The sequence below is a fragment of the Mastigoproctus giganteus genome, chromosome 10, assembly GCF_048544385.1.
Source record: "Mastigoproctus giganteus isolate SK-2022 chromosome 10, ASM4854438v1, whole genome shotgun sequence".
Taxonomy (NCBI): domain Eukaryota; kingdom Metazoa; phylum Arthropoda; class Arachnida; order Uropygi; family Thelyphonidae; genus Mastigoproctus; species Mastigoproctus giganteus.
In genome coordinates this window covers 125,161,397-125,178,142 of record NC_143584.1, presented here as the reverse complement: position 1 = coordinate 125,178,142, position 16,746 = coordinate 125,161,397, and the positions used below count along the sequence as shown (strand labels likewise).

The window sequence follows — 16,746 nt, the reverse complement described above, 5'->3', positions numbered from 1 at the left end:
TAAGAAAAGCACCTGGGGTGGATGGGATCTATCCAGTTATATTAAAGGAGGTGGCAAGGCAATTAAGCAAACCCTTAGACATAATTATGAGAGCATCCTTGGACTCAGGGGGGGTTCCCACGGGCTGGAGATGTGCAAATATATCCCCAATTCACAAAGGGGATCGAAGGATGATACAAGTAATTACAGACCAGTTAGTTTAACTTCTGTTCCGGGTAAAATAATGGAGTCACTGGTTAAAGATGCACTGCAGGATCATCTAGACAAGGCTGCAGCAATAATTCAGACACAGCATGGGTTTGTTAAGGGAAAGTCTTGTGTGAAAAATTTGATAGGATATTACGATGTGGTTACAAAAGAACTGGATGCAAAAAATAATTTTGATATCATATATTTGGATTTCAGGAAAGCTTTTGATACTGTTGCGCATGAAAGACTATTGTACAAATTGGAGCATAAAGGTATTAAGGGTAAGTTGCTATAATGGATAAAAGGATGGTTGAGTGGGAGAAGACAGAGGGTGGTAATCAATGGGTGCTACTCTTCGTGGACTAATGTTATTAGTGGAGTCCCATAGGGTTCGGTGTTGGGTCCACTGTTGTTTTGTATATTTATCAATGATATTGATGAAGGTATATCAGGCTTAATGTCGAAGTTTGCAGATGATACAAAGGTTGGCAGGGTTGTTAATGACAGTAATGGCAGTGTGCTACTGCAACAGGATCTAGATAATTTGGGCAGATGGACTAAGAAGTGGCAACTGAAGTTTAACCTTGACAAATGCAAAGTACTGCATATGGGTAGAAGTAACCCCAGAGAAACGTACCAACTGTGTGGTACTACACTTAAGGTGGTAGAAAATGAAAAAGACCTAGGAGTAATTGTGCAGTCAGATTTGAAGTTTTCGGAGCAATGCAGACAGGCTGCCAGGGCAGGTCATGGGGTTTTGTCAATGATATATAGGAATTTTGCTAGCAGGGAAAAGGAGGTGATTATCCCTCTGTATAAGGCAATGGTCAGGCCACGCCTTGAGTACTGCGTACAGGTCTGGAGGCCTCATTTTAGGAAGGATGTAGATTTACTTGAGCGTGTACAGAGAAGGGCAACAAGATTGGTGAAGGGAATGAAGGGATCCTCTTACCAAGAAAGGCTTAAATTCTACAAATTGCAGTGGCTGGAGACTAGGCACCTGCACGGTGATCTGATTGAGGTGTATAAAGCCTTGAATGGGTTGAGCACGCGGAATTCTGATGGGATCCTTCCACTTGTTCAGATTACGAACCTAAGAAGGCATAAATTCAAATTAAGAAAAGGCAGAAGTAGAATAGATGTGCGGAAATTTGCCTTTAGCCAGCGGGTGGTTAATTGCTGGAACAAACTTCCATCTGTTGTTGTGGAAGTTAATAGGTTGAATAAATTTAAGGAGGTACTGGACAGGCATTTGGAGGGAATGGTGTGATTTTTTTTTTTTTTTTTTTTTTGGCTGATGCTGCATAAGCTCATACACGTGCTTTCTTGCATCACATGCCACTACTACTACTACTACCATCATAACATTAAAATATTGTAATGTGAACAATAACACATTGTTTTTTGGTAATTTGTTTCAAGATCTCGGAAGTTGAAATTTTTGCTGTATAACTAAGCTATTTATCTCTCTTAGATGTCATTTTTAAGGTCACGAGTGTGACCTTAAAGCCATATAAAAGGTCGTGAGCGTGGTTTGTAAATTGTATTAGTTACCAATTCAAATCATTAAAATGCACTACACTTTCATCGTTATCATATGTTCCATTATAGAATCAATTTTAAATGCTTTTGTGATATTTTTCTAAAGCACATTTCTGGAGGTCACGACCATAAAACAATAAAAACAATTTGCACTTTCCGATTTATCTGGCTTTTTTGTTACTGCAAGCAATTATAAAGGGTAGTAAACTCAACGTTATTGCATTTGTGAAAATACCGATAGCTGGAATTAAGTGAGTTTTTACGTTATTATAGTGAAATGTGTTTCCCCTTTACTGAAATCTTTAATAGTATAAAAAACAAATAAATTTTCAGAATCTTCTCTTCATTCCTTTTTTTTTAAAGCTTCATAAACTTGTTACTCGACGCAAATCCTGTTAGTTGCAATTTGTGTGTGCCGTTAAAAAATGTTTATGCATGCAATCGTGAAAGTTATAATTAAAAGAGAAGATTATCTTGGAAACAAATGCCTCTTGAAACATTTCTGAAGACAACGACTCCTTGAGCAACAAACCAACGAGTGCCGAGCCAATAATGAGTGATCAACGAGTGTGCATTTAGTCTATGATGACGAAGAATAAACATTCTTTAACATTTATAAGTCGTAAACGATTTCTCTATTATTATAATTTTCTTAATTTTACAGGCTACGTTTTCATTTCTTTCGAAATATCAATCATTGTTTAAACAAATTAATTAGCTAACTAATTTCATTTTTGAGAATGTAACACCTATTTTTAACCTTATGTCTATGTGAAATAAATTCCCGCTTGACGAGCGTGTGCTAGGAACAAATTAACTCATAAAGTCGAGAACTACTTGTATATGCTGTATAGTTTGAAATTTCGCGCACTTGGTAGACTCCAAGCCTCAAACCTGCATGGCTACACAGTGGTTTTGGAAGTGCCATGCTCTAAATTTTTTGAGCATACACTATAATTTCAAATGCAGTCAAACATGGCCACACTAGGGTTCTAGCTTGCCAAGGACTTTTTGTCATGAAGATTTTTACATATTTTTATTACTAGGATACAAATTATGCTTTTTATCTGTTAGGAACCACATGTACAGGAAAACTTGGAAAAGCCACAGCACAAATACACTGGTGTACAAAACTTAGGGATTAACACTATTTCTAAAGTGTTACAACCACAAAATCTGTGCTTCAGATACTCTTTACTGATGAGAGTAGATTCAGTCTCAGCAGCGATTCTGGATGTCAGCTAATCTGGCGAGGGTTGGCACACGGTATCACCTCACAAACATCACTGATAGGGATCGATATGGCGGCTGAGGGAGACGTTATCTTGGATGGACATACACAACTCCAGATACTGGAAGACAGTACTGTAACCGGTGCACACTACTGTACTGAGGTAATCCTTCCCCATATGCATCTGTTCAGAGGTGCCATTGGCCACCAGTTCGTGTTTATGGATAATAACGCCACATCCCATTGCACTGCAGCTGTTGATATGCTTTTGGAAAGTGAGGACATTGTTCGTATGGATTGGCCTGCCCATTCTGCCAATCTAAATCCCATCGAACACATACTGGATGCTCTGGGGAGACGGCTAACGGCACGTCCACACCCACCAGAAAATGTTCACCAGCTGAAGATGGCACTGACAGAGGAATGGACGATGCTACTGCAAAGCCTGCATCGACATTAGGGGGTGGCCATATCTCCTACTGAGGACCACCTCTTCCCTTTGTTCCATCTTTGGCAGTGATGTATCTGTATCATGGCAGCCAGTACTACGTTGCCATTTTTGAATAAAGTTCCTCTGTACCGTTTTGTTTCCGTTGTTGTGTCAGTGTTGTTTCCTTCATCATTTCTGTACCACACAAGGTTCTTTTGGTATGCTTTTCCCATATCCACTTTTAGGCCACTCCTATGAGAAGCTACAGTTGAAAACCTGACTGTCCTTAAATTTTGCACACCAGTGCACATAGTAAACCAACCAAAGTAATGCAGTGGCATCATTGCACAACATTTCATATTGTGAATTCCTTCAAGAATTGCCTATCTCATTATACTTCAAATAAGTAATGCTTCCCCAGTAGAGAAGACTATTGCCACTTATTCTCAGTGAATACCACCACCCCAACAACCATTTCAGGGATATTTGGCCCTTCATTGGTGATTGGGTAGGTACCCTGATGGTATAACAGCTGATAACCAGTTGTGAATTAATATCACATGGCTTTTATTTTATACTGTTTATTTAATATTCTATTTTTTGTTACTACTTAAAAGCAATCTTTTATACCTTTCTGTTCCAACTAGTATTAATAGGCTTTGTCATTGTAAGAGTGGTGATAATAAGTTCTTCCTTTGTTTTTAAGCCTGCTGCTTCATCTAAAGCATGACCCTAAATAAAAGGAAAAACAAAAATTCATTTAATGTTCTTGAAATCAACAGCATGTTTTATACAAAATTGAGTAAAATTAAGCTGTAGGTGGGAATAATAATTAAAAAATAACAGAACCAGAAAAAAATTTTTCATGAGTTACTTTTTACATTAAACCTGACTTGTTTAAACATATATAATAATCATCTAACTTAAAAATACCATGCATCCCTGAAAAATATTTTGTAAACTGAAAGTAGTTTTCCTATGCATATAATGATAGAAAATGTATGCCAAAATTAATTTTCACATCTTTGCTGTGGTACTATTCGATACAGTCTTTCTTAATGCATATGCTGTGCTTTATTTTATACATACAGTGAAGTATAACACAAATTACGCAATTATATATCTACATCTAATGTAAAAGATGAAAGTATGAAAACAGTAGGCAGTCTTCAATATTCAGAAAAAGGAAAGAAGAAAAATATGATATCAAGTGGTTTGAAAGCTCAAAGAAGTTGAAAAACTAAAACAAAATTTTTTTTTAAAATAGCAAGTGAGAAAGAGAGTGGGGGGAGATGAATTATATTGTCAGGGTACCACAACCTTTACAATCCATCCAGGATTTAGCTTTTTCTACATTCGTGCAAAAGAGTTAGTAGATTCCACGCAAAAATGAATTAAAGTTAGTAGATTCCACGCAAAATCTTTCATTGACATTACAATGAAAGATTTTGAAATTGCATGGGTTAGGATGCCACCCTATGCTACGTACTGAATATAATATTAAAAAGTGGTTCAATTATGCAAATACCATAGCTATTTATTAATTTTTATCATTATTTTTATTTATTGTACTATGCAGTACCATGTACCAGTCATCTTTCCCAGCAACCCCACAACCTATTTACAATGCTGGTTTAGATCTTTTCGCAGACAACTTATTCAGAAGTAAGAAAAGGTGGGGAGGATATGTTGCATGAAGAAATGCAATTTTTGGATATGGCATACATGCGGCAAGAATATACCCAGCTCTTTGACATAATGTGGCCTTGACAATGCCCATATAAATACTACTGGTACTCCCCTCCAGTCACTAACTGGCAGAGTAGAGGCACACTGCCTCTACTCTGCCAGTTAGTTGTCTGACAGCACCAAGGGTTTTCCCCATCTCTGCTGAACAGTAGATTCAGTTTGTTTGCTTGTTATTTGGTTTTTAGGAGCATTAGCAACTAAGGCCATATTGCTCCGGGGATATGCGGTCATTCCCTGACCTTTCTGCATCCTCCGTATTTGGTGGTCACGGGCTCGAACCCCAGTCTAATCAAGAAGCATGTGCTATGCACTGCTGCTCCTGCTCACCTGGCTATGGAGGCACCAGTAGATTCAGTGAGATTATACACTAGCTGATCCGGAATGAAAGTCTCCTAGAGAGTTACCAATACATCCGGTCTGGTGGAATATCTAGCTACCTGCCTGTGAATGCCATTTTAGATATGTATTCTCAAAATGTAAGGAAGAGTGGATCTCGCCATGATGTCTATCATAATGCATGATGGAAGAGATGGAGGGAGGTATGCCGGAGCTTTGCTCTGGAGACTAAACATGGGTTTCACCACTTCAAGCCTCCAATAAGAAAAGTGGTGGTACTACACCGGTTAATGAGAATCATCTCCCACCCAGTATTGCCTGGTAACATGGGGGGGGGGGACATTCCTCCATATGGTGTGTGCAGCACATCTTGACTCCTGCTTGCATTGGTTTGCACCTGGGTGGTCACCTCCAGTATGCTAGGTGCCTTATTTCAGGATTTACACTGGGGTTATACCCAGGGTTATTAACATTCTCACCATCATGAAGATGCAGGAAGAGGGTCTGGCTGTCATAGACTGACCAGACTTCACTGAAATCCGGTCCACTTGACTTGAGTGTCACCCAAATATCAGTTCCATCAGCATTTTATACTCCCAGTTAGCAAGCCCAGTTTGGCATAACCGAGAGAATATCTGTGACAGCCTCAAGGACCTCAAAGATATTTGTTTATATAAATAAATAATAAATATCCATTTATTTGTTGTGCCAGGGGAATACACACATGACTGGAGACAACATACCTGGTATGGTCAAGGCTAGAAGTTACATCAGATCCTCATACATAGTTAATAACAAAGGAGTCTTATTTACATCAAGGGTCATCTATAATAATAATAGAAAACACACACACACACACACACACACACACACACACACACACACACACACACACACACACACACACACACACACACACACACACACACACACACACACACACAGGCCTACAGGTTAGAAGAAATGAAGGCATCAATAGTACTGGTGGTCTAAAAAGAATAAAAATACATCAATGTGGACTGCTGGATAAGTTTTGAGTGATGGATATGGAAAGAACCTATCAAGAAAAAAGATTTTCTTTGAGAAATGATCCAAAACAATCCACAAAGAAATGGACTGGAGAGAGGAACTAAAGACTGCTTCTGTCTAGTAACCCTGGAAGAATGTACCAGCTGACCTTATACCCAAGAGAAGGGTCCTGTCAAGTATTTGAGGTAATTCAAAACTGCTTATAAAGATTTAATGTGAAGTAACTTCTTAAGTGGGACAGAGTTAAAGTTTTTTATGAAGTAGTGCAAAAGATGGTGTGTTCATGGCTAGTTTTAAGTTAACCCATGTCAGTAACCTGTATTCCATCGAGAGGAGACTCTTAACCTGAGAGAATGCAGTGACTGACCATATTTCAGCAGCATATAAGAGGATAGATTTCTGCATAGCAAAGATTGGTAACTGGATTGAAGACATGAAGGTACCATTGTCTCGATTGGTTTTGGTTTGGTTTGGGTTTTATTGGCGCATCAGCAACTGAGGCTATAATGCGCCAAACATCGGTCATATATAAAAAGTTAACCCGTTGTCTCGAAAGCCACATCTTAGAGAGAGAGAGAGAGAGAGAGAGAGAGAGAGAGAGAGAGAGAGAGAGAGAGAGAGAGAGAGAGAGAGAGAGAGAGAGAGAGAGAGAGAGAGAGAGAGAGAGAGAGAGCACACGCTTTAAAAAGTCTGAAAAGTTTGAAGGACAGTCAGAGAACTTCTACAAAACTGGCCAGAAGAAGTGCATTGAGAGGTGTCAAAAATATGCATTTTGCCTGGTGACTATGTTGTGAAAGTGTAATACACGGTGTTTGTTTCAACCTTCTATCACAACTACGTATGGGAATACAAATCTTTTTTGATCCCCACCAATTGTGAGTTGTTTTGCTGTGCTCCTGAACTGAAGTGGAGATAGTCCAAATTTTAACATTTTCAGCATAAGAAATGAGCAGCACTTGCACAAGCAATAGAGGTAGGATTAAGGCAGAAAAAGAGTACCATCCTGTGGAATTCCAGCAGAGACTTCTTTAATTAGCAATGAACCATTAAATTGTAATAGAAGTGTCTGATGGAGGAAGGTTGTGCACTTGTTAGTTTCCAAACCAAGAATCACTGTACATCAATTCTTTGGTTTAATGGTTCATTGTACATCAATGAACCATTAAATTGTAATAGAAGTGTCTGATGGAGGAAGGTTGTGCACTTGTTAGTTTCCAAACCAAGAATCACTGTACATCAATTCTTTCTTCTTTTATAATGGAAACTGGCAGGTTCTTACACTGAACACTAACAGAGCTGATGCTGTTGATAAGTTTCCAGTTCCAAAAAGAACTAAAACTTATCCACAAAAATTTCAAATTTGAAAATGATGCACTTCAAACTGATGAAATTTATGCTACTTCAGCATTTATAAGAATGCAATTTTTCAGTGGGAATTTGTGTTCCATGTAATCACATGTAGTTATAAAGTACTTCTTCCCAAACAAAAAGAATAGAATCTTCTCCCCTTGTTTAAACTTTCCACAATCTTGGCAGTAGAAATGCCTAGGACTAAGGCAGAATCATCCTTCTGGTTTAGTCTGCTACGGTAATCAATTCCCAAAATGGAAGTGGAAGATTTTAAAACTGTTGGTAAAATAAATTTGCACATAACATTCTTCAACATATTTGAAAACTGTTGTTAAAATAAATTTGCACACAATATTCTTCAATGTATCTAGGAGTAATGACCACAGGACGTGGATGTGATCTATGCTAGATTGAGGAACTATGTTTAGATTTTCAAATGTTAGCATAACATTTAAAAGAAACAAGCAAACTGCTTTATTTAAAATAGAAATACAAACAGACTTCTCCACAAGTGAGGATAACATCTAGAATTATCAGCCTGCTCAGCTTGGTTAGAATTACTTTTACCAGAAGTTTGTAATTCAGAAGTTCTTTTCCTTGAGCTCATCAATTTGTTTTCTTTCTAAACTTTTAGAGGTCATGAATATGAGTTGGAACACAACACCCCTAGCAACTGCTTGTTGTAGTTTTCAATTTGGTAAGTGCTCATATCACTTTTAACTTCTTTAAACAGACTGTCAAAGGCTGTTACTGTTTTACCACCTAGTTAGATGTTTAAAGAGCCATGTACATACATTTTTCAAAATAATTTTTTTATTTCAGTGACATGGATCAGTAGAATTTTTTAAAAATCTATCTTTCCATTTAGCCAGTAAATTTCCACCAAGTCATCATCAATTTTCACAGGAAGAATGCAGTCCCTTTTCAGCAGACATATTAGATGATATGGACAGCCTATTACTACCAAATGCTCAAACTCCTCTTGTAATACTCTTGCTACTCCACTTTTTAGGGCTACCATAACAAGTGCATTATCAACACTAAGTGCCAGATGTTTTGATGGAATCCCACAGGCTATCATGTTCAGAAAAAGTTATCAAATGTAGTCTGAAGAATTACCTTCCAGTGCTGCCACTGAGAGGAAGCTGCTTTTCGATGTATATATTTTTTTATTATGAAAGGTCACTTTAATGGGATACAGCTTGGAATTACTTTGATTACTGCCTTCTGTAGCAGGCAAACTTCACATATTTTTCAGGGCCAGCACTACCCCTTCTTCACTTATCTAATGCAATTTCACTACAATACTTGCTGGTTTTGTTCCACAACTGCAATTTGTTTATTTTACTATTGGGAAACATATTTCACTTCTCTCTCATCTATGACGTTTAAGATACATGCTCTATTCCTTTCCTTAGCCTTTCATGTATAAAAAAAAAAAAAAACCCCAAGTATCAATTTCTAATATTATTTAATTATTTTTTAAATTGTCAATTTATGCTGTGTTTTATCAATAATGTATTTTGTTTTTATCTTCCTTGAGCTTTCAAATCATCCCCTATCTTATTTTCTCCTTTTCTTATAGGATAGCAACCTGTACAATGAACACAACAAAGCACCATTTTCATATTTTAATTTGTCTTAATTTATGTTTTACTTTACATTCCTGTTATGCTACATCTTCTAGTACAGGTGCACTAGAAGATGTATGTAGTTTCATAACCTAGTTCTAAATGCATTTATATCTATCCCTACAGTTGCTCCTATTAATCTGGTTAGTATTAGCATTAGTAGAGGCATATGATGCAAGAAAGCAAGCTTATGCAGCATCATCCAAAAAAAAAAAAAAAAAAAAAAAAAACCCTCCCATTTCACCCCTCCATTCATTCCAAATGACTGTCCAGCTCAGCCTTAAATTTATTTAGGCTATCAACTTCCACAACAAAAGATGGAAGTCTGTTCCACCAATCAACTACCCATTGGTCCTTGAGGTTGTCACAGACATTCTCTCAGATATGCCAGACAAGCTGTACTTGCTACCTGAAAGTCTAAAACGCTGATGGAACTGATATTCGGGTGACACTCAAATCAAGTGGACCCAATTTCGGCGAAGTCCGGATGGTCTGTGACAGCCAAATCCTCTGCTTGCACCTTCACGATGGTGGGACTGTTAGTAATCCTGGGTATAACCCCCATGCACAAGTACATGGTGGGTGACCACCCAGGTGTGAACCAACGTAAGCAGGGGTCGAGGTGTGGCGCCCACACCACATGGAGGAACGCCGCTCCTCTATGTTACCAGCCAGTACTAGGTGGAAGATGACTCTCATCAACCGGTGAAATACCACCACTTTGCTTATTGGAGGCTTGAAGTGGTGGAACCCATGTTTAGTCTCTAGAGCTAAGTTCGGGTCAACCTTTCCCTATCTCTTCCATCATGCAGTATGATTGATGACTTTTGAGGTTATGATGAACGTCGTGGCGAGATCCAATATTCCTTACATTTCGAGGGTACAGCTCTAAAACGGTTTTCGCAGGCTGGCCGCTAGTTAGTACACCGGACCGGACCTATTGATAACTCTCTAGGAGGCTTCCGGATCAGCTAGTGTATAATCTTGCTACCTCTACTCTGCCAGATAGTGACTGGAGGGAGTCCGAGTAGTGTGTACGCGGGGAGCATTGTCGAGGCCACGTTATGTCAAGGATCTGGGTATATTCTTACCACATGTCGCCATATCCAAAAATTTCATTACTTCATACAGCATGTCCCACCCACTTTTTCTTACTATTGAATACACCATGAATTGTCAAACTAATAGAGCAAGCTTATCTGTGAAAAGATCTAAACCTCCCAAGGACTTCCTAATTCATTTCACAAATATACGTGGTCTCAATTCTAATCTCAACGATGTCCATTTCCACTTGCAGTCTGCCAAACCTCATGTACTTTTTCTGACAGAATCTCAGTTATCGGTTGATTCAACTACTGCTCATATCAGATGCCCAAATTATTCACTGTATGATTCCTTTTGCCTCAAAGGTGATACGTGTGCATATGTCCATTCTGATATTCCCTGTCAGAGACTTGGCAATTTGGAATCTCCTCTCTTTGATCTTCTCTGGCTTAAAATCTCTCTACCTCGTTATGTCAAATTCATCTGTTGTCTCTATCATTCTCCCAACTCGACTAATCACTTGGAGCTTTTTGACTTCCTCTCGTTGCAACTTGACTTTCTCCAGTCCAACTCTCCTAACAGTGAGGTAATTTTCCTTGGTGATTTTAATATTCACAACCCCAGCTGGCTTCCGTTTTCTAGTCACACCGACCCAGCAGGTCGAGATGCTGAGACTTTTGCAATTACTAATGACCTAGCACAGATTGTTCATTTACCTACAAGAATACCGGACAATCCTAATCATACAGCCAATACGCTTGATCTTTTTCTCACAAACAACCCTTCTAAGTACACGGTCGAAGTGAGAGCTCCTTTAGGCACTTCAGATCACAACTTGGTGATTGTCCCTTCTCCAGTGGAACCTTTATCTCATGACTATTCCCAACCTCGTTTTGTTTGGCATTACAAGAATGCAAAATGGGATGACCTGCGAGTCTTCTTTTCTTCTTTTCCATGGTCGGATTACTGTTTCAAAACCTCTGATGTCAACGTTTGCTCAGATCGTGTCAGTGAAATTATTCTTGCAGGAATGGAATCCTTTATCCCACACTCCACTTTAAAATCTCGTCCTTTATCTAAACCTTGGTTTTCCAATAAATGTGCTATAGGCTGTCCAAGAGAAGAATGTTGCATATCGTAATTGGCTTGTTTCTAACTCTTCAGTTTCATTTTCTGCCTACACCAAAGCTCGTAACAATTGTAAAGCAGTTATTAATCAGTCCAAACTAGAGTTTGAACAGGATAAGAGTAGAAAACTTGCTTCTTGCCCTAACGGTAGCCGAGCATTCTGGTCTCTTGCCAAAGCTATTGGCGGCAACTTTTGCCCATCTCTGCTCCCACCTCTGTCCAAACCAGATGGTTCTGTTGTCACTTCAGCCAAGGATAAAGCTGATCTGCTAGCATCCCATTTTTCTTCCAGCTCATGTATTAATGATCTTGGTAAAACACCTCCCACCATTCCCAACACACTCCATTCAATGCCTCCTGTGGTCTTCCATCAAAAGGACATCAGAAGGATTTTGATGAATCTCGATGCTAAGAAAGCTCCAGGTCCTGATGGTATTTCTCCACTTGTTCTCAAAATCTGTGCTCCTGAACTTACTCCTATTCTTTGCCACCTTTTTTCACTTTCTTATCCTAAAGGTGTTTTTCCTTCTGCTTGGAAATTTGCTCATATCCAGCCAGTTCCTAAAAAGGGTGACAAATCCCTCCCATCCAATTATCGTCCCATTGCAATTACTTCTACTCGTTCTAAAGTAATGGAGAAATCAATTAACTGCCAACTCTTAAACTACCTAGAAACCTTCCGTCTGATCAACGATCACCAGTATGGATTCCGTTAGTGTCGATCCACTGGTGATATTCTGGCTTATGTTACCCATTTATGGACTAATTCAATGGAAAGGTTCGGTGAAACACAAGTAGTTGCTCTTGTCATCTCAAAGGCTTTCGATCGTGTTTGGCATAAAGGTCTTCTAAACAAGCTTCCATCTTATGGTTTGCCAACTGTTTTTAGTAATCGATTATCCAGTTTTCTCTCTGATCGCTCACTGAGGGTGATAGTAGATGGCTCTCTGTCTTCTAACTTCTCCACTAATGCCGGTGTCCCCCAAGGTTCAGTTCTTTCCCCCACTCTTTTCCTCTTGTATATTAATGACCTTCTTCCATTGACTGGAAATCCTATCCATAGTTTTGCCAATGATAGCACATTGCATTCCACTTTCCATTTTGAGAAACCTTGTCCTGCTCAATCAGCTTCAACTTCTCGAAAATCTGCTACCAATTCCTTAAATGCCGATCTTCAGGTAATTCTCCAGTGGAGCAAAGACAACTTAGTTGATTTCAACCCTTCTAAAACTCAGTCTTGTCTTATAACTTGCAAAAAGGATTCTTCTGCTCCTATGCTTATCTTTAGTGACACTCCGATTTCTAGGCAAAAGGATATATCTCTTTTGGAGATTACCCTGACCTCTAATCTCTCTTGGCACAAGCACATTACAAATATTGCTTCCTCTGCATCTAAAAAACTTGGTTTTCTCTTTCGCTCTCGGCGTTACTTTTCTTCCAAACAGCTGTTCACTCTGTATAAATCGCAAATCCGCCCTGCCATGGAATATTGTTCCCACATCTGGGGTGGTGCCCCCAAAACCTCTCTCAGGCTTCTTGATTCCATTCAGAAGAGGGCAGTTAGGTTAATTAATGATTCATCTCTAACAGAGTCTCTCCACTCGCTGTCTTATAGATGCACTGTTTCTGCTGCATGCCTCTTCTACAGATACTTCCATGGGCACTGTTCTTCTGAATTAGCTTCTATAATTCCTGCTCTCTCTCTTCCAAAACAGTCCGAACACGTGCTGCCACCAGCCAACCTCCATTACTGTCCAATTTCAAACCCACAGAACCAACTTTTCATCTTCCTCATTTATTCATTCAACTGCCGCTTTCTGGAACAACCTTCCTTCATACGTATTTCCTGAAAATTACAATCTACAGAAGTTCAAGTCCAATGTCAACAAATATCTTCTTTCATCTTCTCAATCTCCAACCCAAGCACGGTACTAAGTACTATAGGTTCTAATACCTCTCGTGTTTGGGGTTCACATAAAAAAAAAAAAAAAAAACTACCCATTAGCTAAAGGCAAATCTCCACACACCTATTCTATAACTGTCTTTCCTCACTTTGAAACTGTACCCTCTCAGGTTCTTAATCTGAGCAAGAGGAAGAATCTCATCAGCATTGAGCTTGCTCAACCCACTGAAGGCCTTATACACCTCAATCAGACACCTCGCAGGTGCCTACTCTCCAGGCACTGCAATTTGCAGAACTTAAGCCTTTCTTAGTAAGAGCACCCCTTTGTTTCCCTCACCAATCTTGTTGCCCTTCTTTGTACCCGTTCTAGCAACTACATCCTTCCTAAAATGAGGCCTCCAGACCTGTACACAGTACTCAAGGTGTGGCCTGACCATTGCCTTGTGTAATGGGATAATCACCTCCCTGTCCCTGCTATCAAAATTCCTATATATCATTGACAAGATTCCATGACCTGCCCTGGCAGCCCATCTGCTCAGTGAACTTCATATTTGACTGCACAGTTACCCCTCCCCCAGGTCTTTTTCACTTTCTACTTCCCTGAGTGTACCTTTGGGAAGTAGAAAGTTGAGTTGGTACCTTTCTCTTTGGTTATTGCTACCCATATGCAGTAATTTGCATTTGTCAATGTTAAACTTCAGTTGCCACTTCTCAGCCCATTTGCCCAACTTATCTGGATCTGGTTGGAGTAGCATACTGTCTTTGCTATCGTTAACAATTTTGCCAACCTTTGTATCATCTGCAAACTTCGACATTAAACTTGATATACCTTCATCAATATCATTGATAAATATGCAGAACAACAATGGGCCCAACACCAAACCCTGGGGAACTCCACTAATAACATTTTTCCACGAAGAGCAGTGTCCATTGATTACCACTCAACCAACTACTATCTCCCACTCAACCATCCTTTTATCCATTGTATTATTATCATTAGTAATATTAATTTAGGGAAAGTTTTCCTTAAACCACTATAAAGTTTCATAATTCTCCAAAAGAATGCAGTAGTCAGATTAATACTGACTTTAATTGATTTAAATCAGTAATATATTTATATTATCTGATCAAGCATGAGGCATGTGCATATACACACTTAAATTAGGCATCATTTAAATACAGTTATAATCCTTTAATAAATATACAACAGACTACTTACAATAAATTCTAATGCTGCATCATTGGCATCTATCAAGAGGTCAAATTTGTCATCCAGTTCAAGACCTTCAAATTTGCCTTTTCTTCCTTGTTTCTTTAATAAGGAAGACATACTAGGAAGAAATTATTAACATTACATATATTATAAAAAAGCATACAATAATACTAAGTAAGCCACAAATCTCTAATGAATTCCTTTTGAATACCCTCTAAACTTTATATAAGTGGTAAAGAAATCTGCTATGGTTTCAACTTAAATCTGGCTGTCTCTATATGGACCTTGTAGCACTTTGTGGCTCTGTAAGACTCAACACACAGCTGAATTCTTAACTCGGGAAAGTGTTAAGAGTTCAATAGGTATGCATATTTTTGTCAATTCAATTTAGTTCACCTAAGCTTTTAAGATTATCTTATGAATCAGAATGTGTTTTGACCACCTGGGTTTCTCACATAACAGTTGTTTATGTTGGAGCATATCTGTCAAATAGTTTGAAATAGGTTATGTTAGCTGGAAATTGAGGATATAATGGAATGGTTAGAGCTGCAGATAGTTTTTACCAATGGTGAATGTGATCAATGACTGAAGGATTGATGTTGTACCAAGCATATAATAGGTGCAAGTATATATAATGGATCCTTAGTGGGGAGGAGGGAACATAGGTATTCTTCTATGGATGGGTAGGTGAAATATGGTTGCTGTGGCATAAACTGGAGTATGTCTGAAATGATTTTCAAGGCACTAAGCATCACTAATCACTAAGCTGTTATGCAAAGAATGATCAAACCATCCAAAATGTCAACAATCAAATTTCCCTACACTTGTACATTGTTGAGCCTGTTAGTAATGTGGGTATATCAATAAGACAGATGGCTTCTAAATGTTCAGTGCCTACAACACAGGAGGTGGGGCTACTGAAGTACGGTCAATCCCTGTGGAATATCACCTGACAGATTTAGCTTGTCCAATGACACTGGCCCTGGTGCAAGAGTGATTTGACTAGCAGCTGGTTTTTTGCAAGGTGATATTTTGTGCTCTTAAAAGTCACTTGATAGTTTCTTGTTTTTTCCCTGCTGCTCAACTACTCTGAACAGCTCTACCTCCAAGTGGTCTGGGCCGGGCAGCTGGAGAGTGAGCTTTTTAGATCGACCTATCTAAATTCCATGTTTGTGTTTTTTGGTTTTGGATTATTATTGTTTCATATATTTGTTTGAGCTTTCATATCATTCTAATAATAATATTATTATTATAAGTAAGTTAATTAGTGGTGTAGTTTTTGGTTTTCTCTTTGGTTTTGTCTTATGGCATCTAAGAGGGTTACTTTCTCAGATCTCCTGACGGGGGATTCAGAGGAAGAAGTAGAGGTGGTGACTGATGTTCCACGATGTGGATCACCGATTGTGGTGTTACAAGACTTGCCTTCACGGGAAGAACACAGTGACTCTGGGCCCAGTGTATAAGACCAGAAGAAGAAAGTTAAAGTAAGATCTAAACCACTGGCGAGGACAGTGAAGAAGGCGATGGAAGATGGTGTGAGTGGCGTTCGTCCTAAAAGATCTTCTAGGACTAGAACTACAGGTGCAGCGATTGACCGATGGTGTTACACAAGAACAGATATCGATAGATACAGTTCGGAAAGATATACAGGAGGTTCCTCCCCTGAGTGGGTTTGAGGAACTATGTGAAGTTTGTGGACTTTGGATCGTAGGGCAGGGATTGCTTGAAAGGGTCACTGGAGAGATGTTATCTTTGTGGGATCGCCTGGAGAGTGCTCTCCAGGATAAGATTTTGGAAAATTCTGTGTTGAAGGCCAAGCTGGAGACCAGAACCGCAGAGAGTCAACCTGCAGCAAGATTATACTTGGACACTGCGAAGTTGGCATCGGAATCTAAAGTAAAGTCAAAGACGGTAATCATAAAGGCAGTTTCGCAGGAGTTCAAAAATAGCGAGGATGTGAAGTCTGAGCTT

General features: G+C 39.0%; 1 protein-coding gene across 1 annotated transcript in view; it reads right to left on the bottom strand.

The window, feature by feature from the left end:
* Window positions 1–16,746, bottom strand: part of Rrp6 (exosome component Rrp6) — a 260,374-nt gene that overhangs the window by 207,529 nt on the left and 36,099 nt on the right. Inside the window, exons 3-4 of the mRNA XM_090383738.1 lie at window positions 14,782–14,893; window positions 4,023–4,124 (exon numbers count right to left, since the gene is read on the bottom strand). Coding sequence (XP_090239864.1) covers window positions 4,023–4,124; window positions 14,782–14,893 — 214 coding nt within the window. The remainder of the gene's footprint in view (window positions 1–4,022; window positions 4,125–14,781; window positions 14,894–16,746) is intronic.